The sequence below is a fragment of the Homalodisca vitripennis genome, chromosome 6 (assembly GCF_021130785.1).
Source record: "Homalodisca vitripennis isolate AUS2020 chromosome 6, UT_GWSS_2.1, whole genome shotgun sequence".
In the NCBI taxonomy this organism is placed as follows: domain Eukaryota; kingdom Metazoa; phylum Arthropoda; class Insecta; order Hemiptera; family Cicadellidae; genus Homalodisca; species Homalodisca vitripennis.
Window position 1 is genome coordinate 110,658,810 of NC_060212.1, and position 26,677 is coordinate 110,685,486.

The 26,677-nt window shown below is 34.6% G+C and overlaps 1 protein-coding gene across 1 annotated transcript; it reads right to left on the reverse strand.

Moving 5' to 3' along the window:
• Positions 1-2,792: 2,792 nt before the first annotated feature.
• On the reverse strand, positions 2,793-10,389 carry LOC124365510 (ataxin-2 homolog). Its single transcript, XM_046821493.1, has 4 exons — positions 10,277-10,389; positions 8,474-8,610; positions 7,205-7,467; positions 2,793-3,532 (listed from the first exon to the last, which is right to left on the reverse strand). The coding sequence occupies exons 1-4, from the start codon at positions 10,387-10,389 to the stop codon at positions 2,957-2,959; spliced, it is 1,089 nt and encodes a 362-aa protein (XP_046677449.1). The 3' UTR covers positions 2,793-2,956.
• Positions 10,390-26,677: the final 16,288 nt, after the last annotated feature.

Consider the following 26,677-nt stretch of genomic DNA (forward strand, 5'->3'; position numbering starts at 1 on the left):
TATTTATTGTTATTCCTAAATAATTCATGTATTCTGCTTCTTGGAGGTCAGGGAATTTGGACACATAGTTTTTATTAGTTCATATAGTGATTTGCTTGGTCTTGGAGCTGTTTACTACTAGATCATTGTATCTGCAATATTGTTGGGCCATATTAACTGAGATGTAGGAGTTTATTTCCAGCTGTTCAACATCCTTTTGGGCAGATAGCAGAACAGTATCGTCTGCATACATAACAGAATTTGTGTAGTTTTCCAAGAAAGTTGGCAAGTCATTTGTGACTAAAATATATAAAATTGGCCCTAAGACGGAGCCTTGGGGAACACCTCGAGTCCCTGGTAGCCTTCCAGACCTGACAGTGCAGGTGTCTCCATTTCTTCTCTGTTTGACCTCCACAACTTGGTATCTTTCACTCAAGTAACTCTCAAACCATTTCAGAGCTGACTGTTGAATGCCAAGAGATTGTAGTTTGGCTAGGATTACGTTATAGCCAAGACAGTCGAAAGCTTTACACAGGTCTAGAAAGATACTGGTGATGGTGTTGCCTTCTTCTAGGTTGTCTATAATAAATTCAACAAGGTCCATTATTGCAGTTAATGTAGATCTTCTTTTTCTGAAACCATGTTGTTTGTTTGACAGGAGATTATTGGCTTGCAGGTGAGTGAGGAGTCTAGGTAGAGTTATTTTTTCTATTACTTTAGATTCAGTCGGTAGTAGTGAGATGGGATGGTAGTTTGTGGCTTCGTCTTTATTTCCTTATTTATATTTAGGATATATTTTAGCCAGTTTTAGGTTTTTCGGGAATCTGCCTTGCATTAAGAATAGGTTAGTGATGTGGTGTATTGGTCTTAAGAGTTCAGCCTTACAAAATTTTATGATTTTGGAAGACTTTACTCCCTCATGTTTAGGTTTGAAAAAAAAAAACATCAGTTTTTTCTGTACCCGGTGTAGGTTCTGCTGGCAGATGTAAACCAACCAGGAGTGAACCCTCCTGAGGCTTGTTTACTTGTTACATCTATGTCACTTGGAATCCCAATTAGGAATTAGGTTCAGTTTGATCATATTCAAATCAAGTGTCTTCTCAACAAGAAGGCTACTACAAGATGAGGGCTTTTTTAGATGACGAATACTGTGTTTGTTGCTAAGAATCGGAGAGGTGACTGCTGCAAAAGAAATATAAAGTTGCCACAGAATGCATTGAAGTTAGTTGACACAATGTGGATAGATTAGCTTCATCAGATATGGCTGGACTGCAGCACAAGAGCGGTTGACTGTCACTGATAAGACACTGTATCTTGATACATCTGTAAAAGATTTTGAGACTTGTGTATTAGTAGGATAGGAATTTGTATGCTAAGAGATTTGTGGACCATCAAAACGGTTGCTAAGTATGGGGTTAACTATTAGTTTTGTATTGACTTTGGAAGTAATGTTCTCTGCACTTGTCAGTTTGATTTGGACCCTTTTGTATAGACATGTCTGAGCATGGGCTACTTTACAATGCTTTGTTACAAAATCAATGATCTGCTAAAGTAAAATCCTTAGTTCCACTTAAGATTTCTGCTAATGTTTGTCAAGTGCATTCATCACATTTTTTAAGTTAAAAATTTGTTTATTGGCTTTATACTTTTCTTATTAATAATTTTTAATGACAATTCAAATTTGAAATGTTATTAAAATGATGAGCTGCAAGAGCATTCTTTGTTTATTAGCAAGTTTAACTTTTGCTACATTAGGAAGATTCATTAAGGATGAAGGAAAAATAAACTGAATAAAGGTCAATTGTTACAAATTTTACTGTTGGGTGAGAAAACTTCCTTTACGTTGGTCTATTATCCAAAGTGTATCAAAATCACTTAAAAATTCATACGATTTAAGTTAGCGTTAAAAAACGCAGCGTTCAAATAATTAATGGTTTTTATTGATTTTGAATGCAGGTCCCAACAGCAATTGTTAGAGAGCAAACCAAACAAGAAGATTGTTGCATAATATTTATAGATGCTATATTTAAACAATTCTTCTTTCAACATCCATTATATCAAAGCTTGAAGGATATTAATTAACATACTTGAAGTTTATTAAATTATTTTTCATTTTGCCCCTTTTCCCAAAATGGTGGAGGGATGATGTGATTAATTTAGAATTTTCAATTTGGAACCCCAAAACTATGACCCGTCAAATAAATAAAACATAAAATTAAATATATTATGAGATTATTCTAAAGTAAACTGTTTATCTTAATCCTATACAAAGTAAGAGCTATTTGGAATTTTTAATATTGTATTTTGATTAAAGTTCCTCATTACAAACTCAAAAGCCATTGAAATTTGAATTAATACAAATTTTCTAACTTTTGAAATGTAATCTGAAATAATTTTGTGATAAATTAATCTAAGATGTTTGAAAAAAAATTACAATTCAATTCTAGATTATAAGTAGTTTAAATTTATAATGGGACCTGCTTGTGAATACTAAAATGATATTATTAATTTATTATAACAACACATGGATATTATAAAAAAATATAAGTGTTGCAACTGAATGTTAAAATAGTCAAAGTTAACCAAGTGTAAATCCTCATAAGAGAGAATTTAGAGTTAATTTTGCCATTTTTATATTCTCTTTGCAATCTTTTCATAGAAAATTGGTTATTAGTCCAGGACCCACCAACGGTGATTTGGACAATTTATATAAAATTCGGTCAACACTTAACAAGTGGTGTTCCGAGAGGATTAAGGAACAGTAAGACCAATTAATACCTATTGAGTTGTGGAAGAGAAATAAAAAAGCAGGATTGATCTAATAACTTTTCAATATAATTTAAATACAACATACCCTATCAATAACTCAACAACATTAATTAGTAGCACTTTATATGAGTGGTGATGCTTGGAAATAAATAAATAATAAAAGAATAGTGAAATGGTCATGAGCAGTCATGAGACAACAATAAGGCTTCTACTTTTTGAGTATGCGTACTAGAGGAGCAGGGTTGTAGGCGTAGACAGGAGAAGAGATGGGCTCTACATCACGGTACTGAACATTGGCTACAAATCCAACAGCTGGCTCTTGAGCTGGTTGAGCTACTTGGATCTCCTGAGACTTTTGGATCTCGACATAGTGGAATGGCTGGGGCTGTTGGTTGAACTGAGCAGGCTGTTGGTTGAACTGAGCTGTCTGTTGGTTGAACTGGGATGGCTGTTGGTTGAACTGGGCTGGCTGTTGGTTGAACTGCGCTGGTTGCTGGTTGAACTGGGCTGGTTTGGGTTGGAATTGAGCCTGATGTGCTTGAACCTGAGTGCGCTGTTGCTGAAGCCTCTGGCTCTCAAAGTTGTTGTTGGAAGCCTCGGCAAATCGGTTGCCCTGGAACTTCTGTTGCCGTTGGAACTTAACCTTCTGCTGGACCTGCTTCTGAGCCTTGAGTGGGGCTGTGGTGTACCTTACCATCTGGAGGTTGCCGTCCGGCTGGAGAACGTAGTAGACTCCGCTGTCTACCAAACGCTCAGACTGACCTTCTGGTGATTCTGCTGCATCCTGAAAACAAAAATACTTAGTCCTGTCATATTTTACAAGCAAGGAAGGCCCTGTAACTGTGTATACAAGCCTTAGGATATACAGCGCCAAAACCATGAAGTTTTGGTGCTAATTCGTGATTTAGTAAGATTTGAGTATTAAACTGTACTTTCAGTGATCATGGTCCATCCAATTCTCTGTGCGCATCTTGAAAATAAATGCATATACCAGAATAGATAAATAGATACTCACGAATCAAATCGAATGAGAATTAACCTGCAACTGCCATTAACAACAAAGAGTGAAATATTGCAGCTTCGGTTCGCGCAATTTCGAGTCATCGGCCATCCAAGAGAACGGCAAATAGAGCAGCTGGAGGCTGTAGTGGTGTAACGCCCAACATCAGCATTAGACTTAGCCGATTAGCACTGTTCATTTTATGACCCACATCCGCCGACAATGGTAGGACCAGCACGATCAGCACAGTAGGCATCTTTGATTGGACCGCTCCTTTGGTAACGCACACATTCCTGCCGGCGACGCACGATCGCCTTCCTCTCCTTCTCTTTCAGGAACCTGGCGCAACGCGCACCATCACTAGCCCTGGGCATTCTTCACTAATGAGATGCTAAATATCCCCGCTTTCAATCCTCTCAGATGGATTTGTGTTGTTAAATGAAAGACTGGACTACACAATGGTGATGCCAACACGTGCTTTGAAGTGCAGTAAAATACCCTTGTGTTGGAATTGCTTTTATATTAATATTATTATCTTTGCAGTAAATTTCAATATTTTAAATCTTGATTGCCGTAGACGTGACAAAATGTATGGCATCTTCAGAGTTAGCTGTTTGAAAGTTTTACTGACACAAAACATTACAGCACCATTCAAACATAGTATGTTATATGCTGCCATACCCCACTAATTCCTGCCAAAATTTCCCACTTACAGCGGTATACTGATGCGGTTACCCAGTCGTATGCGATAAACTAATCAGCACTATAAAATGCTTGAGGTGTTAAAACGCGTTTCAAACGAGTTTTTAGCGCCATGGGCGTTGGGACATTATTGAATTTGGTAACTTATTGATAAAACGAACCACTGCCTGTGAGGGTGTGTTCGTAAACCCCCGTGCAGTGTCTCTCAGTTCGGTAGGCGTCTCTGCCTCTTGTCTCATATCCAAGTATGTCTCGGCCTCTTGTCAGGGCACATTTGGACATAAAAAATAGGATTGTCTCTAAAATGTACAGACTAGGCAGAGTCAATAGTTGTAACTTTTTGAAGGCATCCTTGCAAGATTCTCTGATCTTCAGTTGTGAAATTATCCGAATTGCTTGTTTTTGAATTTTAAAAACTCTTAAGCACTGGCCATTTGCGCTACTACCCCCCCCTCACTACATCAAACCGTAGGTTTGGGTAAATCAAGGTGTAGGCTAATATTCCGTCTTAAGAACTTGAATAAAGCAGTATTTGGCCAATGACCTCAAGACATATATGCCTGAGGACAGTCTGGAACAGTCATGGTCAATATGAGCATTCCAAGTCAACCCTCGATCTAGAAATATTCCAAGGAATTTGGAAAAATCCACCTCATTTATCATAGTATCGAACCTTCCTGATCACAAAGTCAGCGAATTTGATTACAAAGTTTACTGTGAGATTGAGGTTATGTTGGACACAACTGTTAGTTTTCACAAAAGATTGATGTTCCAGGATTGTTGTGTAGACACAAGTATGTCTACAGAGTAAAACATAATCGGTAGTAGTCGAATTAAATATATTTACTTGTATATTAAAATTACTTCCCTCATGTCCTTATTTTGATCAATAAAGCGTAGAATGTTTTTCATTATTTATTGTCAGTTCTTAATCAAAATAGCACGCTTAATACTTTTCTATGTTTATTATTACTACTGATTTTATCGTTTGCTGAAAAGAGGTTTTAGCATGGGTAATTGTTTCCTCACAGATTGTTGCACAATGAAAGGCAATGTAGATGTTTCTTTCTAGGTCGGCCGCAGGATCGTGCTTTGCCAAATGATCAGGATTCTTCGGAAAGAATGAAATTCCTGCTCGAATTCGGAAAATTTAGCTGGTAAATTCGTGGCTTTTCAAATTTATTCTTGAGTTAGTTAAACCCAATTGATTCTTTACTTATTTTATAATCATTACTAAAAGCAGAGAGTGCCGACTAGAGTTCTTAGCCTTACAGTACTGTAGCCCTAGATTAAGACGGGTTATGTTACATCTGTTTATGTTATTTACAAGCATTTTACTTTACGAGCACGTGCAAGATCGTTATCTTTTGTTAGAAGTCCAAACTTGGTACGCTGTAGGAAATATGAACAGCTACTGCCATTTCAGTGGTTATAATTGCAATTAGTCAGTGGGCGCGAGCGGGCGGCGCTTGGACACGTGCGGAGCATCATGATGCTCTTGGACTTTCGCGAGTTGCATCAGACTGACTACACGCATGGTGACTGACAAGATTGGACTTCTCGGCACGCGTCAGACTGCTTGATGTTGCTTCATCATTTACGTCTTAGAATTGCTAGCAACGAAGCCCGATTAATTTATTATTGCGGGAGAACAAGAGATGTAGACTACTAAATCTTTAAATGTTATCTTTAATGAAGGAATATGGGTCTGTTGATTTTGAACAATAAGTAATTCACCGCGATTTAATTTTGCTCTTTTGAACCTTTCGAAACAACATTGGGATGCTAAACTATGCAACGTACTGTTAAATTATATGGAACAAGTAAACGTATAATCTCGTACTGTCCACGAAAAGCTCTATGGAATAAAGTTAAACGTATTTTAGAGACTGTGAAATAGTGTGAAGACCGTCACTTAAGTCAACATTGAATGAGGAAGGTATAATGAAAATTACGTGCGATTTATACTTTAATGGGGTAAAATGGAAGACCTCTCATACACAAACTTTAACCATATGTGCGAGTACATGTGCTCATTTTTAGTGTTTAACGACTTACAACCATTTTTTTTAGAAACGTAATAAAACATTCCGCTAAACTTTTTGAAAATTTGTCGGATGGTTAAATTTCAGTTTAAGTACCATTTTCGATAAATTATTTCAGTTAGAATAATGAATAGTCAACTAACACCCTTTAAAAATTATTTTATTTCCAGACACGTGAAATAAACCTTCGTGTCTGGAAGAAAGTTAATTATATATTTATCTAACTTATAACAAAGATCCTCACAACATTTTAAATATCAATCTAAAAAACTAAGACAAACCCAATCTTTGAAAACATTAAAGTATTACAATATACAAAATAATAATCAAAACTACAACCGTGTCATATAAATTTAACATCTGTTTAAATGGTCCACATGTGAGTATTTAGTTGTTTATTATTTATTTAGAGGTTAATGGTCACACTGATGGTTTAATACCGAAATACGTGTCTGGAAATAAAATAATTTGTTAAGGATTTTAGTTGACATTCACTATTCTAATATAAAGATAACCCTGTAATGTGGAGTTAATAGCATATTTTAGTTAATTTATTACCGTATGGTTTTTTTATTACATGTGAAGTTTTAGCTACTGCACATGTAGTACTTTTTGATATCGGTTTGAAGGAAACATATGGAAAAAATTGGATTCAAGCTTAGTCTGTCCATTAAAGGCTACTGTAGAAACAAGCTTGTATAGTTCTTACCTCGGGTTGCTCGGTGGGTTGCTCCTCGGTGGCAGTCTCGGTAGTAGCGGCCTCGGTTGCCGGAGGTCCGTACTCCTGAGGAGGAGGTCCATACTCCGCGGGTGGAGGTCCGTACACCTGGCTCACTTGTTGGCGAGCGGGGAGCACCAGGAGGCGGCCTGAGGGCTTCCAACCGGAGGGTGGGTACGGACCTGAGGCCGCCGGGGCCTCGGCACGCGTAAGTACCCCGCCACTGAGAGCAGAGCTGCGATGATCAAATACATCTGCGGACAGTCATGGTCGTTAAAAACATCGTTGTAAAATACCACAACTAATAAATCTAATAGAGTTTAATAGCGTTTCCTTACTGTTTCTAGAAAAAAGTTGTGACCGGGGTGAAAAATATGAATGGATAACTGGAGGGAACCTATTTAGAGGATAAACTACGAAATACTTTTATACAGGGTGTTAAAAAATTCCCGCAAGGCCTTGATAATTCCCGAACGATTACAGGATAAGCAATCATTACTGCACCTATAAATCTACTCTTTGAAGTTACTACCACTTTTTTGTCGTGCCAAGGATCCATAAGGAGTCAGAAAACATCTTAAATAAAAGCATAGGTCGAGTAGTACATCAAATTAAAGGCCTTTGTTAGTAGAGTACAGTGCCACAAATCCGACCTCAAAAGGTTTACTCTTTAAAAGTTACGCTGGTTTAAAGTTTGAAACATTTACAATGTAGGTCCTGTTCTAGACGGTTTAATACTCTTGTTTTGGCTCAATACTGTGAAAGTTAAACTACGTAAATGAATACTGGAGTTAAGAAATAGTTTTTAAGGTAATCAGTGAATCTATATATCCAAGGGAGGATGATCTACAAGGAATTCGGCTAACAAATTTACGTAAGTAAAGCTCAAGATGTACGTACATCAGCATAAAGGGGTTGTTCGGCAGAGAAGAATGATAAAGGGATAAACCTGGTATAAGTTATTACAATAGAAAGTTCTTATTTTTAGGTTGGGCTTTTGGATTTTACTTCATGTACATTTTTACTAATATAAAGAGCACAAAACTCAGTGATTTTTACTGGTGTGGAAAGTATAATCACTTTCAACTTGCAACATCAAAGTTGAATCCGCGCTAACTACTTATTTAATTTTCCCCGCCAATGAATTTTTACTGACATATATTTTACAAAATTGAATTGATTTAAAAATTAATTTGTAAAATTATAGTTTATAATAATTTTTGTGTATTTTACAAACAAAAGTATTTGTTGAACACCTACCTTCATGTTGTCGATGAGCGGTACTGATCGATGTGTTGTTAGCCTGGAGGCATAGCGTTATATACTCGAACCTAACATTGACCCACACATATACTGTACGAGTTACATCAATGGGTTCGTGCCAGCCAGCCTTGTACGTACGTGAGCATCATACAGCCGCGCTGCCTATACGGCACCATACACATGCAGCTAGCTGTCCGTGTACCGTAAACTGTACGTTAACTCAATACGTAAACCTAGGGACACTCGAATCAGTCAGGTTTGTAGGAAAAGGTTGGGTTGATTCCTATTAAATAATAACTCTTTTATATACAGACTAATGAGATGTGTTTATTGATCACCAAGGGCGTAGCAATCAAGGGGGTCAAAGGGATCCTGACCCCCCCCAATTTTAATTTAGTAGACGATTATTATTTTTTAAATAATTCAGTGTTATTGACAAGTACTGCTTAAAAGAGCGTTAAAATAAACGGGTCAAGAACTTTTTAAGGAATAGAATGTGGTTTTACTCTAAGTCCACTACGGGAAAATATCAATTGTCTAGTCCCCCCAAAATGTTTTCCTGGCTACGTTCTTGTTGAGTGCAATTAATAGACTATTCAAAATATTACGAAAAAACAATCAAACAGTTTTACTAACAACAATCCTCGTTGCTAGGTATAGAAACATGTGGAAGTATTGCTACACTACCCTATGGGCAGTGACTTTGGATACAGGTCCGAAACCGCCCTGAAACGAACTATTCTTTCGGAATGGGTTGTGCATTCTTTAACAAGAGGCGAAGTACGTAGATCTGATGTAGGTAAAAGTGTAGTAGTAGGAACAGACGGGCCAGCATGAAAACAGATACAGGTTCTTCTTGCAGAATGAAAGCTAGTATCAGACGATCGATAAAAGCTGTGGTAGGCTTGTTACAAATTTTGAAAGACAGTTTTGTCATCTCGATCAAGAATTTCGCGAGATTAGAAGGTTGTGTGTTCATAACACGTCGTGGTCACCAATATAGGCAAAGGTTGGGTCGATTCATGCTAAATAATATAACTTTTATATATAAGTTAATGAGATTTGTGTTTCTTTGAGTACAATTGATAGAATGTTCGAAATATTCGAAGTAAACAAACAAATTGTCTTACTAATAGCAACACTTCGTTGCTAGATACCGACCCATGTGGAACTATTGCCACGGATTTTACAAAGTCGAAAGTGATTAAGGATTAGCAGAGGAAATAATTCGTCTTATGGAGATATTCTTAAGAAAGAGGTTCGTTTTTTAGGTTTAATATTGCCGTTATTTGTCTTAAAGAGGTGTCTTCTCACTCTGAGATAACTTCTGTAAAACAAAGATATTTGTGACCAACCTCCGTAATAAAAATCATCGTTTACGTAACTAAAGAAATTTTTCAATGTTTTTCCAGGTCAAAAACAGACTGCAACAGTTAAAAAAATACAGTATCCATGTATGTATTAAATCACTTTTACATATGGTTAAAAAAAATTTATATATATATATATATATATATATATATATATATAAATATATATATATATATATATATAAATAAATAAATATATATATATATATAACAGACCAATATTAAAAAAAAAAAAAAATAAAAATTGCAATCAAGTATTGAAAAAGTCATCATTTTTTTATTGTTTGCCTACATGAATTGGTTACAATATCCAAAATGGAATCTAACTCGAAGATACTTCGAGGAATATAATTAATCTAGACTTTCATGTAAGCATCTTTTCTCCGCGAAAAAAAAAAAAACATTTTAGTACATCAATAGCTTCTCTTACTTCTTTTGTTGACAGTCCAGATCGATCACTCTCCGCCCGTACATCCTCCTCATCTTCAGCTGCTTCGTCTTATAGAGGATTTGAGGGTTGAACAGAAGCCAGGATATCTTCATCCGTTAGATCTCCACATACAGTTACATCATCATTGAAGTAAACAAATTCTTCAATCTACTTCTTGGCTCCCAGTAGTTCACTATCTTTGCTCCAGTTCTGAAGAGAAATGGATGGAGTGCATCAGCTGAGATTTCATGAGGAGACATATGTGTTTGTGTCACTTTTTTTAACTACGTACTTTAGAGGTAGAGAGCGTAAAATATTCGTTATATAGAGGTTTATCAGCCTTTACCGAAATCACAAAAATCCGTCTTGTGCAAATTTTTGTCTAATTAAGCTTAAATTAATTTTATCTCAGGTCAGTCATGGTCACAGACAAAACACCCTCTAAAAGAGGCCCACGTGTGACCAGATAATCTCTTGAGTAAATTAAACCCCCTGATGTCTTAACCCCCGGTAACATTAAATCCCCCCGGGAATTTCCTGGCATGACTAGATAAACTCCTGAGCAAATTATTATACCCCCTAAGCGACTTTAAAATACTGACTTAGGGTCGGGTTTTTCATTATATTTACACTAAACAATTCACGATAGCTGACCAGTGCAGAGGTTTCCTCAATGCTATGTCATGGCTAAACGAGAAGTCGTAGTTAAATCCAAGGATAGAATCAAAATCAACAAATTCTAATTCTCGGATTTAACCGCTTATCCCCGAATTTGCAAGCGTACATTATGGGGGCCTGAGGGCGTAGCCCCCAACAAGCCGAAGAGGAGTCCTTTCGATATAAACCAGAAAGCTCTTGAGGATTCTTAATTGGAAGGGGAATAGCTCTACTAATTCTTCAGTCAGTAAAATTCCCATCCACTCGTCCTATTTCGTCTCAAAGGTAGTCGTCAGGAATTCTTATAAGGATAAAAGTACATCTGGGCTAGACATAGTCTTGACCACTGAATTTTTTTACAGAAATCACATCTTGTCAACTCATTACAAAATACTATTATAACGGCCATATACATTTTTACAACGTGAAGGAATAAAGTTTGTCTATGTATATATAATTAATTTTCATCAAATTTAAAATACACTACAAAATGCTGGAGCTCTATAATAATTGGAAATAATAATGGAAGTAGACATTTTTATGATAAGTTCATTGTTAATACACATAGTTAACGTGCAGAAAAGCATTTTTGGTTTGAATCAATTTTGTTTCACACGCCGAAGTACAGATTGCCTTATTACCACGATTAATCAAATATCTAAATACTCGGACCGAAAAGACATTCAAATTAATCTACTTACGGGCTGCCATTTTTGTACCATAGTAGAGTTTGCCTTGTACCAATAAAAAATTGGTCTCAAAAGTCTGCTTCGGTCAAAAAGTGACTACTTCCGGTCATTGTAATCTACTTCCAATGCCTTAGTAGCGTTTGCATTGTCATCCCGATTTAGAAATTACGTAATACTTTGGTTGGGAAAGTCTGCTTCGGTCAAACAGTGATTACTTCTGGCCAATTTAATGTACTTCCACCGCCGTAGTAGAGTTGCTGTTGATGCCGATTAAGAAAATATATAGTACGATGGTCTGAAAGTGTATTTTAGTAGAAAAGTGACTACTTCCGGTCTAAGGCAATGCTTTGGTGCTATACTAGCGTTTACCGTACTGTCCCAATAAAGTAAGTATACACATACGTTGGTCTGAAAAGTCTACTTTCGTCAAAAATCGACTATTTTCAGCCATTGTAAACTACTTCCGGTACCGATAGTCTTTTGAGAGCATAATGCACATGTGTTTCGAACTTAACATTATAGGACAGTAGGAAGTTGAAAAATAAATTATACTTTATAATAAATGGTTTTATATTTTTCTATTCGTGTGATGAGAAACTTTTTTTGTGAGAAATTTCATATTTCTAGGACAGAGCGCGGTGTTGAAAAACAAAACTACATTTCTGCTAGGGATTCCAAGCCCGATGGGTGATTGACTTTTATGAAATGCTTTAGTTTTCTATGTAAGTCAAGAGGTGTGTTGCATTTCATATTTCATATTTCTAGGTCAGCGGGAAATTGCAAAACAAAAATATACGATTTTCCCACGATTTCCGTAACACTTGAACTATTTTAGACCAATTTAGAGGAACTCCCAAAGTCGAAGTTCATAGCTTCCTTAGGGAAAGCACCTTGTAATACGATAAGGTCCTAGTATATTTGGAAAATGGAATTAGTAATATATCATGCATTAGGTACCCATTTTCAGTGTTCATGATTAAAAGAGGACCAGAATTTAAGCAAAATGATGAGTAATTCTTATTTCAGGTTTTGCATTTCTAATTTAAATTAATTATGTTATCAACGCATAATAGAAGTTTGCTATATTTCCTTGGAACAGTCTAGGAATTATATCAGTACTTACATATCTTAATAGTATCATATTGATCTGTAAGAAATGGACGTGATGTGAAGTCTACGATTTCCTGTAAAAAATTGATTATTTGCTTCGTGTATTGGTTTGTGATTCCACTTGCTATAATCACGGACGCACTGCATTCGCTTGTTTCATCAATCTGAAGTCACGGATCTCTATAAAAATGTTCCCAGCATAAACATTATATTGATTTATTTTTTAATTGAACTACTTGAAATGTAAAATAAAGGTAGATATAACATTTGGTGCTTTAGTGTACAGCAAATAGCCTGCCAAAAAGTATAGACTACGTAAGACTGTTCACAGAAAATACTTATCAGAAAAGAAGTGTAATATAATCAATAATGTTTAGGACATTATTAAAAACACTACTTGTAACTTTTATATTAAGAAATGGAAGAGTACAAAATGAGCATCTTTTCACAGCAGAAATCTATAATAGTAGTATTTATTTTCTATCTTTTATGAAAATAACTACAAGAAATTTGAAAATTTTCAAATTTTCAGCTTAAAATGTATTCACTGTAGGTAGAAACCCCTATTTTTAGTAATAGTATTTAAAAAACACATAGTGGTAAGAATGAATTGTCTAAGTCCAAATATGATTAAATAGGCCATCTATTAACTCAGGTTTAACTGCTCAGAATTATAAATATTTTTTTCTGGACAACTTTTAGTCAAAATAGTTGTTAACCGTAGCTTATGTAGACATCGATATAGCTCAAAATTAAATTTTGTTTGAGTTTTAAATTTTTAGTTTAACTCACTTCTCTCCAGTTAGAAACCCATAGGTTACAGACAAAGTCACACTGTGAAGTGCTATAGTGCGTGTAAAACCCCTTAAAAATAAATAAACGTCTGATATTTTGACGTGTAAGATAATATGTTAACAGCTAGCAATTACCCGCGGCTTCGCACACAGTTTCGTAGGTTTTGCTATGAGCACTTCTGGTTCGAGTTAATTATAATTTTGACGCTAATGTTGAGTTTGTTGTGTTGCCGCGATCAAGAAAATCCGTCCAAAAAGTTTATAATTATGGCCTATGTAATTCTTTGTTCATAGTATGTTTTGTTCCATAGTTGATTTTGTTTTGTTTCCCGACCATAAATATATATATATATATATATATTATATATATATATATATATATTATATATATATATATATATATATCAAAGATTAGAGAAGCCTACTTCTGTAAAAAGAGGACTAAGGTAGGGTTTGTATATATTTTTTTAAATTTATAGTAAGAGTTGCTTTTTAATATTTTAGAAAATTTAGAGCTGGAATTGATACATTAGTACAAAAGAACAGTCTACCGAAATTTTCATCTAGCATTGTTCTTGCCAATTATCTTCAAAGGAAGTTTTCGGAGTCAAATTCTGACTGTCTTAATTTTAGGGCATTTTTAAAGGTAGATTAGTACTTACCTAATCACTGAAATCTTAAACAGCGCGAACAATTATTGTTACTCTTCAGACAATTTACTCACTATAAATGTAAACAAATTGAAAATGATAAACAATGTTTACACAGAAAAGTATATTACATTTGACACACTCATTCAATTAATATTACATAGCTTTAGAGACCAAGATGAAATTTTTCTGCTTTAAAAAACAGTGGGGCATAGCTCGAAGATATTTTCGAAATAAAAAATAAGCCTATTTTCTTCCCAGAAACAGTAAGAATGTTCATGTAAAATTTCAGTACATTTGGTTTGTTCTGGTTTACGCGTGAAAACGAAACAAACAAACAAACAAAGGCCCCCTTTCACATTTATATTATTACGATGTATAACCAGCAGACAGTGCAGGCAGAAAAGTAAGTATGTTAAGATCATCCAATTTTGGGGCGTATGTCATGCCCGAATATAAAAGCATACTTTGTGTCATACAAAAGGACTTATTGACTTTTAAATGTAAGTCTGAAAGTCTTAATATTGTGTAGAAACATATAATTATCATCATATGTGTATTTGAAACTTTAGTTCTTGATACTATAAGAATATGGCCATCCTGAGATAGCAGCTAATAACAGTAGTGTAAACTTAGTTTCATTACAGATTTTCATGCTTTTATGGAAACTTAACATTTAGAAATGTGCAGTGTTACATAGTAATTTACATGGTTACGTCCATGCAGTTTGTTTGATGTGCTTGGCATTTTAAATCACGAGCTTTGTAAATATCAAAGCTAAATTCAAAATACCATTTTCACGGTAAGTTTGATTCATATCTGTCCACAAGAACTAATATAATATAATTTTTCTGAGGTCTTTAATTTTTCTATCCTATTTTGTTTATAATCCAGTGGCTGTTATTAGTTCCTGATAACACTTTCATTCATCAAGTTCACATTTTGAAGTATAACCACTTCTTTAAATAAATGAAAACAAAGACGACTTTCAGTGCTATCAGAATAGTATTTTTTCAACAGAAGTGACAGCTCAAATAAAAATGATTTAGAGAAGCGTTAAAACATTATCTGTAAACAAGCAGTCATTTTTAATTCCACGCGACGTTAATTCAGCTTGTGAAAGTGGTATTTTTAATCTTTTACTTTAGATATAAAGCAGCCTCAATACGGAAGAGGACAGCTATTTGAGTTTAAAAAGCCTAAACGTAAACCCTGAATGTTAACAACGCTCTTATAAACTTTACTTTCATTTCACTAATAATGAATGCTATTTTCACGACCAATCCCCAATTATACAAGTTTCGATACACTTAATCAAATATGTGTCAATTTGCATCTCTAACATTCCAAATAATCATGATTTGTTGTATACAGGTAAAATGTGAATTGTTTTTTTATTTATTGTAAATTTGGTACGACCATCACTTTGGATTCCATTATCCATCAGGGATTATCTGGATTTCTTTATCTACTAATTTGGATTCACTTATCGATTCGATTCGGTATTACAACATAATTGAACTGCATTATCTGGATTCCTTTATCAGTTTAGTGCTTTAATCAAATTGAATTCTATTTTAAATTTGACCCCATCTCAGTTTGGTACTATCGTCGGTTTGGATTCCACTAATTTGAACCCCATTTTCAGTTTGTTAGACCTTTACTTTGGACTCTATTTGCTTCTGAACGACCATTTATTTATGAGAATAAAGTGATACGCGTTTAAAAACATCTCATAACACGTGTACCAGAAGAGTTTAGATAGTCCATAAACGTTTTAAATAATTACAGAACTATTCTTTTGCATTAGAAGCAGAGCGTCAATAAACAATCCTGATCTGAATTCTGCAATTCTGCTCTTAGATACATGCTGATAATAAATCAGAATTAGCCCGAGATCACGGTAACAAGACTGATGAATTATGTTTTGATGCGGCAGTGGAGGTGGCGATGTCAGCGATTGTAGGATCCGCTCACGTCTTCCCACGGCCGCTGCCTCAGCTCGCTTTCGTCGCTCATCAGCAGTTCTTACACGTCCAGTTTCAGGGTCTTACGCAGAAATATTAGCCTACTGCCTGCCCTGCTTATCCATAACGCATAACGGCGTTTCGACAATAGACCACACTGCACTCGCCTCCACACCTTCAGTGTGTGGTATATATACGATCATATAGAATATTTACATTTACAAATTTAATATTATTCATAGGTTTCAATGTTTTATTTCATTAAAATAGTGCGGCTTCACCCGCAATTTCGTAGGTATGAACCTGTAAGAACACTCCTGGTTCCAGTGAATTATATTACCGACGCCAATGTTGAGTTTTCCTTCTTACCACGATCAAGAAAATACGTCAAAAGGTTAATATTTACGGCTATTGTAATTTGAAGGAAAACAGGATTTTTCCGGACACTTGCCATCGTTCAGTGATACAGTACAACCACTAACTAAACTATGCCAAATATCCGGAAAAATCATATTTCCTTCACGATCCTTCCATCGTCAAAAACAAGCTTTAAACAAATCATTGTAATTTACTTTGTCTTTAGTATGTCTTGTGCATAGTTGATTTTGCCTCGTTTCCAGATCATGAAAATATAGGCTATAAATCAGGGAAGCCTACTTCTATCAAAAGTAAACTAAGATGGGTTTTATATCAGTCTATAAATTTATATTAAAAACTATAAATTAACATAGTCTTTTAGATTTAAAACTTAATTTTGATAAAAATGTGCAGTTAAAAATACATTGGCAATGAAACTACGCGTTTGCTTCTTTATAAATTGTAAAAAATATTGCTAATATGTTAGAACATTTTGAGCTGGATTTGGTACATTAGTTCAAAAGCACAATCCAGCGAACTTTCATCTATCATAGTTCTTGCCGACTGTTTCAAAGGGACTCTTCGATATCTATCTTATGTTTTAGGACATTTGCAAGGTAGCTGAGTACTTTCCTAATCGCTAAATCTAAAATGGCGTGAAAAATCATTGTTATTCATTAGAAAATGTACTTACTGTAAATGTAAATAAATTGAAAATAATAAACAATATTTACACAGAATAGTTGATTACATTAGTTATGCTCTTTTAATGAATATATCACAACTTTAGAAACCAAGATCGGATTTTTCGCTATTTTAAAGAGCAGTGGGGCGTAGCCCGGAAAGATTTACGAACTAAGAATAGGCCTATGTTCATCCTACGGACCCTAGGAATGTCTATGTAACATTTCAGTACAATCGGTTGAATAGTTTATACGTGAAAACAAAACAAACAAACAAAGGCACTTTTCATTTATAATATTAATAGGATAGGATAGGAACAATAATTGGAAAGTTTATCCTTTGGACAATCAGCCTGGAAAACTGAGACCAACTCCTAGAAATGTGTTTATTTCATATTTTGATCAATTTAATTTACGTCCATAAATAAAATTTACATTTTCGTATTATAAATTAGCCGTTTCGTGCCAGACATCTATTTTGAATGTAATATAAAGTAAATTTGTAAATAGTAAAGCAACTTACCTATGATGATGGTTTATGTATCAGATTAATACAGATAATAATTATTGTATTGATGTCCTTCTGACGAGACCACGTTGTTGTGATTAAAAGTTGTAGCGATAAATGGCTAATCCCGTCGTGATTTTGTTTTAGGCCAGACCAAGCACTTTGAATTCTTCATTGAGTTATTTAGTCATACAATAATTCTTCTTTGAGGACTACTTTGATTTAATCTTCCTTTTTTGTAATTACAGCTGCAATGTCGAGCCATGATGCTGACACTGCTTATGTGAGTCGACATCAACGTGAAGGGAAGTCCATTTTAAAGTTTTATAAGTGCTTAAGTTCCCAGCCAAAGTTCTAAATAAAGAACATGGAACCACTAGGCTCACCCTAAGATATAATTTTAGTTCTTTATTACTCTATTTTGGCAGCAACGTTGCAAAGCATACCTTTTATGTAACGTCTAAAATTGGTGATTGTAAGTTTTATTTAGCACAATTAAACTTGTAAGTAAACTTCGAAACACTGAAGTTTTCCACTTGTGTTTGGTCCATTCTGTACAAAGTGTTCAATAAAAGAAAATCAAAGATAAACACTGGCAAACTTATACTTTATGCGAGTAATACTACAGTAATTGAGTATAAAGTATGTTTGGAGCTAGACAGCCAAAATAAACGGGCTGATCAAAACGGTGAGCTGCTTCTGTATAAACCAGCTAATTTTATTTCGGAAATTAGAACGTCCATTATATTTTATTTGATGACATGAAAGTTTGTGATGGTGTCCAGATCATCCTTGATTCTAGATTAAAAAAGCCTATCATTACAGAATTATCGTGGTTAGAGCTTCACATAAAATTACATACCTCCTTAGTTGCCGTTTTCTATCGAGCTACTTTTAAAAACAGTCATTTATAGTTCGTGGCAAGATTACATCTTATTCATTCTTTACATCAATCCTAACTCATATTTGCCTTAAAATTCGAGTAGCAAATAAAAATCAACCACTTTAAACCCACATTCAACTGTCAACCACCAGGGGAAGTGCTTTGTAGCTCTGTTTACTACTGCACGTACATCTGGTTAGAGAGATTAGCACAACAATAAGCCCTCGAGACAAGGCAGGAAACGGCTACTTTTATTTAACGTTTGCCAGAAAAGCCACATTTGTATTGAAATCGGCTAACGAACCAGCAAGGCTCAACAAGGCCTTGTGGCTGGCCTAGGAGTAAGGTGACTCGTAAACAGCTGACTGGGTGTCACCGATCTACAATTTACTCTTTGTAAAGCTCCAAGGAGGTAAGTGACACTTTTTATTTAGTAGTGAATTCCTATATTTTGCAGTTGGAAGAGAAAAAGAACATTCGTGTTACCATAAAACCAGCGCAGGATCAATGGTAATCTAAGAACATTTTTCCATTTCTAAAATAGTTGAATATACAAGTAAAATATTATTTTCCTTAGTAACACTGAAATATGTTCTCTATGTAGAAAATGATGAACAAATATTGAAATATAATATTTTACATGTTAATCAGAACCTTTTGATTATTTATTATTGATCGCTCAAAAAAATAGCTAAGAAGAAGTAATTTATGTATGGATTTGTTGCGTTATTATTAATTTATATTTTATAATTAATATATAATTGTCAATGGGTATTAATATATTAATACTGATTAATAAATTTTTAATATACTAGATATATATTATATTTATATTGCGTTATTAACAACAATAAATTAATATATTTATTTATGTAATGTATGACTAAGGTTATGCGGTTATATCCAAACAATGTTTTAAAGGTGATTAGAACTTTAAGAAGACAAATCGATATCAACAGAAGATGTGAAGGTGCAAACGTTTATACAAGATACTTATATAAATGACACCCTATAATCATTACAAATAGAATACATACTTTAGAAGACATTTAAATTGAAAGAAAAACACTAAAAAACTTGTTTCGATTTCGTAAAAATGTCAATAAATAATGTAGTCGCGGGACTGACCGATAGAAGTGACTACTTCTTATAACGGACTATAATCATATATATTGAAAAATACGTTTTCTAAATATCTAATTTTACTTAATTTAGCCAATATTTTTTGCCTTGCTTGAGGAATATCAACATTGTTCAAGCGATATGCTTTATTTTTGTCTTTATATCTTTGCAAACGTTATGTTAAAAGTTCTTTTGAAGTAATGTAGCCAATTTTGTTTGCCTTGCTTACTTCACTTCATCAGTCGTATTTTTATTTAAAATTACTCTTCTGTCTTCTGCATTTTGAAAATTAAAATTTACCGCCTCACTGTTTTTCAGAGCGTTGATTACCACTTTATTATTTGATTTTGTGGATGAATTGGAATAATTGTCTTCATTTTTCTCCATTAAAATTATTACCTGAAAAAGAAATACACAAATATTTACTACTTGTGAATCCAAATAATAATATATACGCTCCGTCACAGATGATAGTTGTTGACTAATGTAGTCTCAGTAAAACATGCTTTAAACGGCATGTTAGTTCAGATCAGATGTTTATATAACGGTTTGTTTACGTTTCGGTAAAGCTGTCACTCTACTTTGAAAGCACGTGGAAAACATAAACATGCGTGACGTTCCGTGACGCAAAACGAAAGTGTTTTTCCCCGTGCCAAACATACATCCATAGCCCACAAAAAGAAGTAGTCACTTCAATATGTGAAGGAATATGTACTTGTTATCAGTCTTATATGTTACTTTACCTCAAGTGTCTGTATATTGTGAGTAAACAGTGCAAAAACTTGATAATAATATGGCATAATTTTCTTGTTATTTAAAAAATTTGTGTTAATATCCTTTATGTGCAATTTGATAAAAACCTCTCCAATTTAGGTTTTCGAGAAAGTTTGAGAAGATTGATTCTAAATATTTCGACCCAATCTATTCCCTGTTGTTCAATACTTTCTGTAACAACATCAATATGATTATCTAAAGCAGATCATTTTAAAGGGATTTATAATTGATGCAGTGTATTTTATATAATTGTATGACTACTTTAATTCCACAAACACTAAGTAAAAAGTTTTATGGTGAACATTAAATCATTCTCAAAAGATTCAGTAAAGTTAGTTGTGATTAATTTCCAAAATTAGTATTATATTTTAATAAATTTAAGAAATTAAAAAAAAGTTGTGTTCCTTGGTTCTTCTAAAAACAATTGGAATCTAAAATAACTGTATTTTTATGTCGTATAAATAGTTACACAAATTTTTAGTCGTATAAATATTGAGGATACCTCGTATTAAATCCAAACATTTTAGATTTTTATTTCAAAGCGTGTACTTCTAAAATTTTTAAACGATGATGTAAAAGAAGTTTGAGATTCTAATTCACAACATTACATAAGAATATCGCAAAAAATAAAACTTGTTCGGGTACTTTTTGTATCCACAAGGGATATCAACAGAAGAAAAATATTTTGGTCGTGTCTTAATATTTTAAAACAATTTCGAAAAACGAAAAATCGTTCTGATGCGTAGTAATCATGTATTTGAGATGACTCAGTTCCAAACTTGTAGACCGGAATTGTTTGAGTGCTAAGAATGTTTTTGCGTGGTTTCTGGATTGTCAAAATGGCAGTAGAGTTTTAATGCATTGTTTAATTCGTAAGAAGATATACGTGCAGTATTTTCGTACTTTTTAAATAGTAAACCGTATTTCAATAACAATTTTCTTTTTTTTATTTCTAAAGGATAAGAAAAGATTATAGACCGACGAGGAGAGACGAGGCCGCGACATGGCCGCTGAGTCAAATGGTCAGTTAACAGTCTATTGTGTCCCTGCCTAGTGCACTTGGGCGGATATATTACCCTTGTCTCTAGACTGTTAATAGCGCTGGAAGTCCCGGCGACAAGTTACCATCAAGCACTATAGTATCTAACTATAGTCTCTGAGGTTAAAGATAGTTTGAAGGTTTTGCGTTGCAGGATTATAAACAAGTAGTGCTAAAATATACCGTAAATTTGTCACCTTCCCACAACTGATATGGTGTTTGGTATTTCCTAATCTACCTAAGAGTTCCGGAAAGTCTAAGTTGGAGCTTCGATTGGTATAAGCTCCATGTTATTGCACAAATCAAAATTTTAAATCTTTTAAAGATTATTTTACGCGATTTCAGTTCATGTAACTTAAAATTGTTAAATATATACATGTTAAAAGTTGAATACAATTTCCTTACAAAAAGTTCTTATACCAATTCCTTTTTGGGTAATAATTAAATGAAAATATATTTATTTCCAGGCGAACTAAGATCTGTTAATAATAATGTTATTACAAATCATTGTTTTAAATAATTAAAAGTAATAATTCACCAACTGGTGGATGATTTGCTATTTGATTGATTTGGGTACTCGCTAAACTTCATACTACTATATTATTTTTGGAAACTATAAAATTAATCAAGAAAGAAAATGGTTTAAACAAGGAAAATGGTGTGAAATGTTCAAAAAGCCTGAAAGGCTGTGAGAAAGAATCCCTATTGGTCACGTTTTGTCATGTTGATCATTGATAGGCTAAGGCAAAGAAGTTATACTGGTAGCACGACTCCCTTCATTTCAGCTATATAAGCAGGCGTGTTTTATTGGTAGTTTCGGGTTAATATCAGTTGAATGTAGATTGCTCGCTAAAGCGAGCAAGAAATATTTCAATAATTTAACTGTGCCAATGTTTCAACAGGGTATGAAATAAACTTAGACGTTAGCTACGACTCCGGCCGCATAAGTCTAAGAACTAATAATGCCAGTCCTTCGATGATTTCTAACAACACCAGTGGTACAATAAAAATTAACTGTAATAAACATGATTTATTGTTTGTATTCACCAATGCTGTTCACAATTATTTGAAATAAAACTAGACGAGATTTACTCAATAAATGTCTGACAACCACCTCAAATTCTATCTTGGGCTAATTATTTCCAAGACTATCAATGTTCCCTGAAATACTTTTAGTATTAAAAGCAAAATTACTAACGAAATACCTGTTAGAAACCACAAACTTTAGTGTCTGGTTTCGTAGGCAAGATAAAGTGGATAATATGAGGGATCACTGGTTTAAAATTACGTAAAACAAAGGGTAATTCGTTCTTTGACTAGACTTTTATTCATAAGTAATAAAGTGAAAGTCTATTACTAACTTTAACGATGGAACATTATTTGAATTGCACAATATACCTGCTATGTACCAACGGCAACAATGTAATGCAATCTATGGCATTGAACCAATGCCACGTCCGGTTCGGCTTTCCTGAATCTTGTCCGATGAATATAAGTGTGGCTCAATGATCGACTAAAAGAGTTGTAGATAGCTGAGGCTTCAATATGTACAAGTATGTAAAGCGAATTATACCAAGATGAATCCATATCTTGTTACAATTAAAATTTTAATACTGTCATCGTTAAATAAGAGCTAATAGAAATTATATTGCTCTCAGTTAATTCCAGAAAAAGTATGTCGATGTCGTGATTAGTGCAGTACTAGAGAAATGTTAGTTCTAGCTCACAAAATTATTTATGTGGGCATCATTTTTAGAGAAAAGGTTTTTGAAAACATCGAAATAAATAGTTATTTCAGTGGATTTTTGCAAACGTGGGTATGTATCCTTAGCGGAAAATTGTATAGGGTAGTTGCAATGGTGATCACCGTTCCCCAGGAGGGTTCACTTCAGGCTGGTTTATACCTTCCAGTTGAACCTACATTGGGCACAGCAAAAGCTGATGTTTCACTTAAATCTGGGTAACCTTATGGATATCGAGGAGCGGCACATCACTAACCACAAATGTCGAGATTCTGGAACGCAAGTGTAATTCGACAGGTCTAGTCTACTGCGGGAGATGACTGTTGGAGTTGGTGGGGTTCATTCCCTAAGTGTCAAAGGTTCTTGCTAACCTCAATATGGGTGTACCACCCTCTGCCTGCTTTGACTGGAGAGGATGCTCCAGAGCTGGTTTCTCCTTCTTCCGTGAGGACGTTATTTGAGATTAGTGCCCTAAACACTTCCACATGAATCTCGACAGGAGGCGGCTCCTACTCCCAACCTTACCCATCCAGAAAAATCCTGTCACTCTGGAAGCAGTGCAAAGGTCCTTATAGAACTAAGTGTATTTTTCTAAGCTTCTTGTCCTAAGAGAAAAAAATGGTGTTCCTTTTCGAATACAGAAACAATGTAGGGGTACGCCACCCACGTGTCGCGTAACAGGCTTCGTTGAGTTGCATTAAAAATTTAAAATCTATAACTAATTTTATTCTCGAGATATCCTGCGGGATATAGACAGACATAAATTCATACCACAGGAATTGACAGAACAATTACATTCAGTCAGATTCCATAGTTTGGAATGCATCACAATAAACATATTCTTGTCTATGTAGAAATGAAATTTCATACAAAATTTAAAGCCTAAGGATGAAATCTTTTTTGGAATATCATGCAAAATGATACATTCAGTTTTGTTTATTAAGTTACATTTAAAAGCAGTGTTCAAATAATAAATGTTCAGGTAAGTTTGGGAAGGAGCTACAAATCAAGAGTGTGCCGAAAATATCCCGTCATCGACTTTCAACATTGACTTATGCGTTACATATTCAAATCTTATGTGATTGTACTCAGTTTGTTTACAAATGTATTTATCTTGCTAATCTGCTCGTTGCCCTCAATGTACAACAATCTGTGGTTAGAATTTATCATATAGCACGTTCAAGGCGCACAAAATACTCCTAACCACAAATGTCTTTATTAGTTGTGCATAAAACAAGTTTAGCCTTGAGTCTCAGCCTATTATCTCCAAAGCTGGTTATGAATTTTTCTCGGTTATTATTTTGTCTTATACGATATACCTGTCAATTCCGGCTGAAATCTATCCTTATTGCAAAGCGTATAGCCTAAGTATATACAAGGTAGGATATGTATTTCATGTACTACGATGTTTAAGAGGTATTGTGCAGTGAGATTTATACGTGTGTAAGTTTATGGGTAGTCTTATTACCATCATACAGTTATGGTAAGCAAAGCTGATCTCAAAGTTTAACAAAATGTCCCGTATTTGCTATTTACAAATAATTGAGATGGTACATCTTGAATTTTTACATATATCTGTTAATTATGAAATTTTAATACGAATTTAGAATACAATTTAAAATATTATACCTATTTACATCGAAATGTAGATAATCGTTTTTGCATGAATCTCATTTTTAACAACCTTTCACATAGAAAAAAACTTATAACCTATTTGTTGACCCTGACTTTGTTCCATTGTTGAGATATGCGCCTCGCCACGGAGGTACCGAAACTGCTATTATTGTCGCGCGAATTAGCTCGGCCAATCTCAATAAGGCCAGAAGAGTCACGAATGCGAGCAGAAGACCCGGGACCTTGGCCCCCTGCCCCCCTGACAATGCTGCATGCTCAAGCCTTACAATGGGCGATAATAGCAACGCGCTGCTCTACGGCCTTAGCCTTAAGCTACGAGCACAATCGTTTAACTGTTCTATTGAGCTTTCGGATGGTTCTATAATCGTACTTCCTCTACTTTCAGCAGTCATCACTCATGAAACTCCAAGAACTACGCCGATTCCGCATTAATCCAATTCTACATTCTAAATTGCTTCAATTTTATCTCTGATATTAGTGAATGACCTACTTATGACCTACAGGCCGTTTACTCTTCAGGCTTGTCACCTTTGGAACGCTCTCCCTGATGATATTAGAAATATTAAGGGTCGTGAGTGCCTCGGGGCGAGGATCAAGGACTTGCTGCTGGGTGACTGTGTGGGCGATGTGTTGGCAGTGTGTTAGAGTGTATTAAGAATTATATTATTGAGTTCATGAGTTATTTTTTGTGATTTTTTACATTTATTGTAAAGTTAAGTATGTTAAAAGTTTACATGTTTCTGTATTCATGTATTGTTAATTTACTGTATACGATATGAGCTTGTGTGGTAGAGAGGGCTTGACAGCCCTAACTCCACCCTGCTAGCGAAATTCATTGAGGAGACTGTAAAGAATAAAAGGTAAAGTAAAGTAAAAATGTCTTATTTTACCAGGTGAAGTTAGAGTTAAGAGCCCTCTCTAACACAACCTGTGTACCAACGGCAAAGGCGACTTCCGAACCACCACCAACTGCTGGGCAGGCGAGCTGCTTGCAAGGACAGGATCACTCAGCGGTCACCCATCCAAGCAGCAGCCACGCTCGACGTTGCTTGATCTGGTTATCTTGCGATAACCGTTGTATCGCTAAACTGCGCCATTGGCAATATACGAGTAATAATCACCAAAAGAGAACATTTTTATTTTTTTCGATGATTTGAACATCGAATATCTGAAAATTACAGCACACAAGCAATTCTTGAGGTTACATTCGGAACAAAAATAAAGTTGTATGACTCATGAAATCTTAACTTGTAGATTTTGAGTTATTAGTCATGTTGAATTTAAGAGTGAGGGGTTTTGGCAAATAAGCCGTAATAAAAACAACAACAACATTGGTAAATTGACCGATAACATGTTTAACCAGAATTATTGTGAGAAAATAATTGAATTCAGCGGAGAAAAGTTTACTTAAGTTAGCAAAGTTATATATATCAATAAATGTTGCTATTGTCTGTTTCATGTACCGTATGAATTAAAGAAAAATCTTGGATTTGAGCATTCATTATAAAACAAAATACACATTATAAAAAGCAATATGTATATGTGTGCTTTTGGTTGCTAGAGTGCTTCTTATAAAGTCCAAAAGTAATTTTTGGATATTTTAATTTGTATTAAGAGAAAACTTACATTGACAAATACATTTAAAATTATTTAATAGACACTTAAGGAATTTGAGAAGTTACGGGTGTGGAATTTAAGAAAATGATTTTAAGACGACGTGGAAATAGGATTCAAATGTGCCCTACCCTTGCAAGTAATTACAGTCGGCAGACCTCAGAATCCTATGTAAGG

What these genes read in the sequence shown, in the direction of transcription:
- LOC124365510 (XM_046821493.1), bottom strand. Translation starts at nt 10,389, where the DNA reads ATGAAGATATCCTGGCTTCTGTTCAACCCTCAAATCCTCTATAAGACG. An exon ending in CTGGACTGTCAACAAAAGAA is followed by an intron (nt 8,611 to 10,276) that starts GTAAGAGAAGCT and finishes ATGCTCACGTAC; the next exon opens with GTACAAGGCTGGCTGGCACG. An exon ending in AACCCACCGAGCAACCCGAG is followed by an intron (nt 3,533 to 7,204) that starts GTAAGAACTATA and finishes TTTTGTTTTCAG; the next exon opens with GATGCAGCAGAATCACCAGA.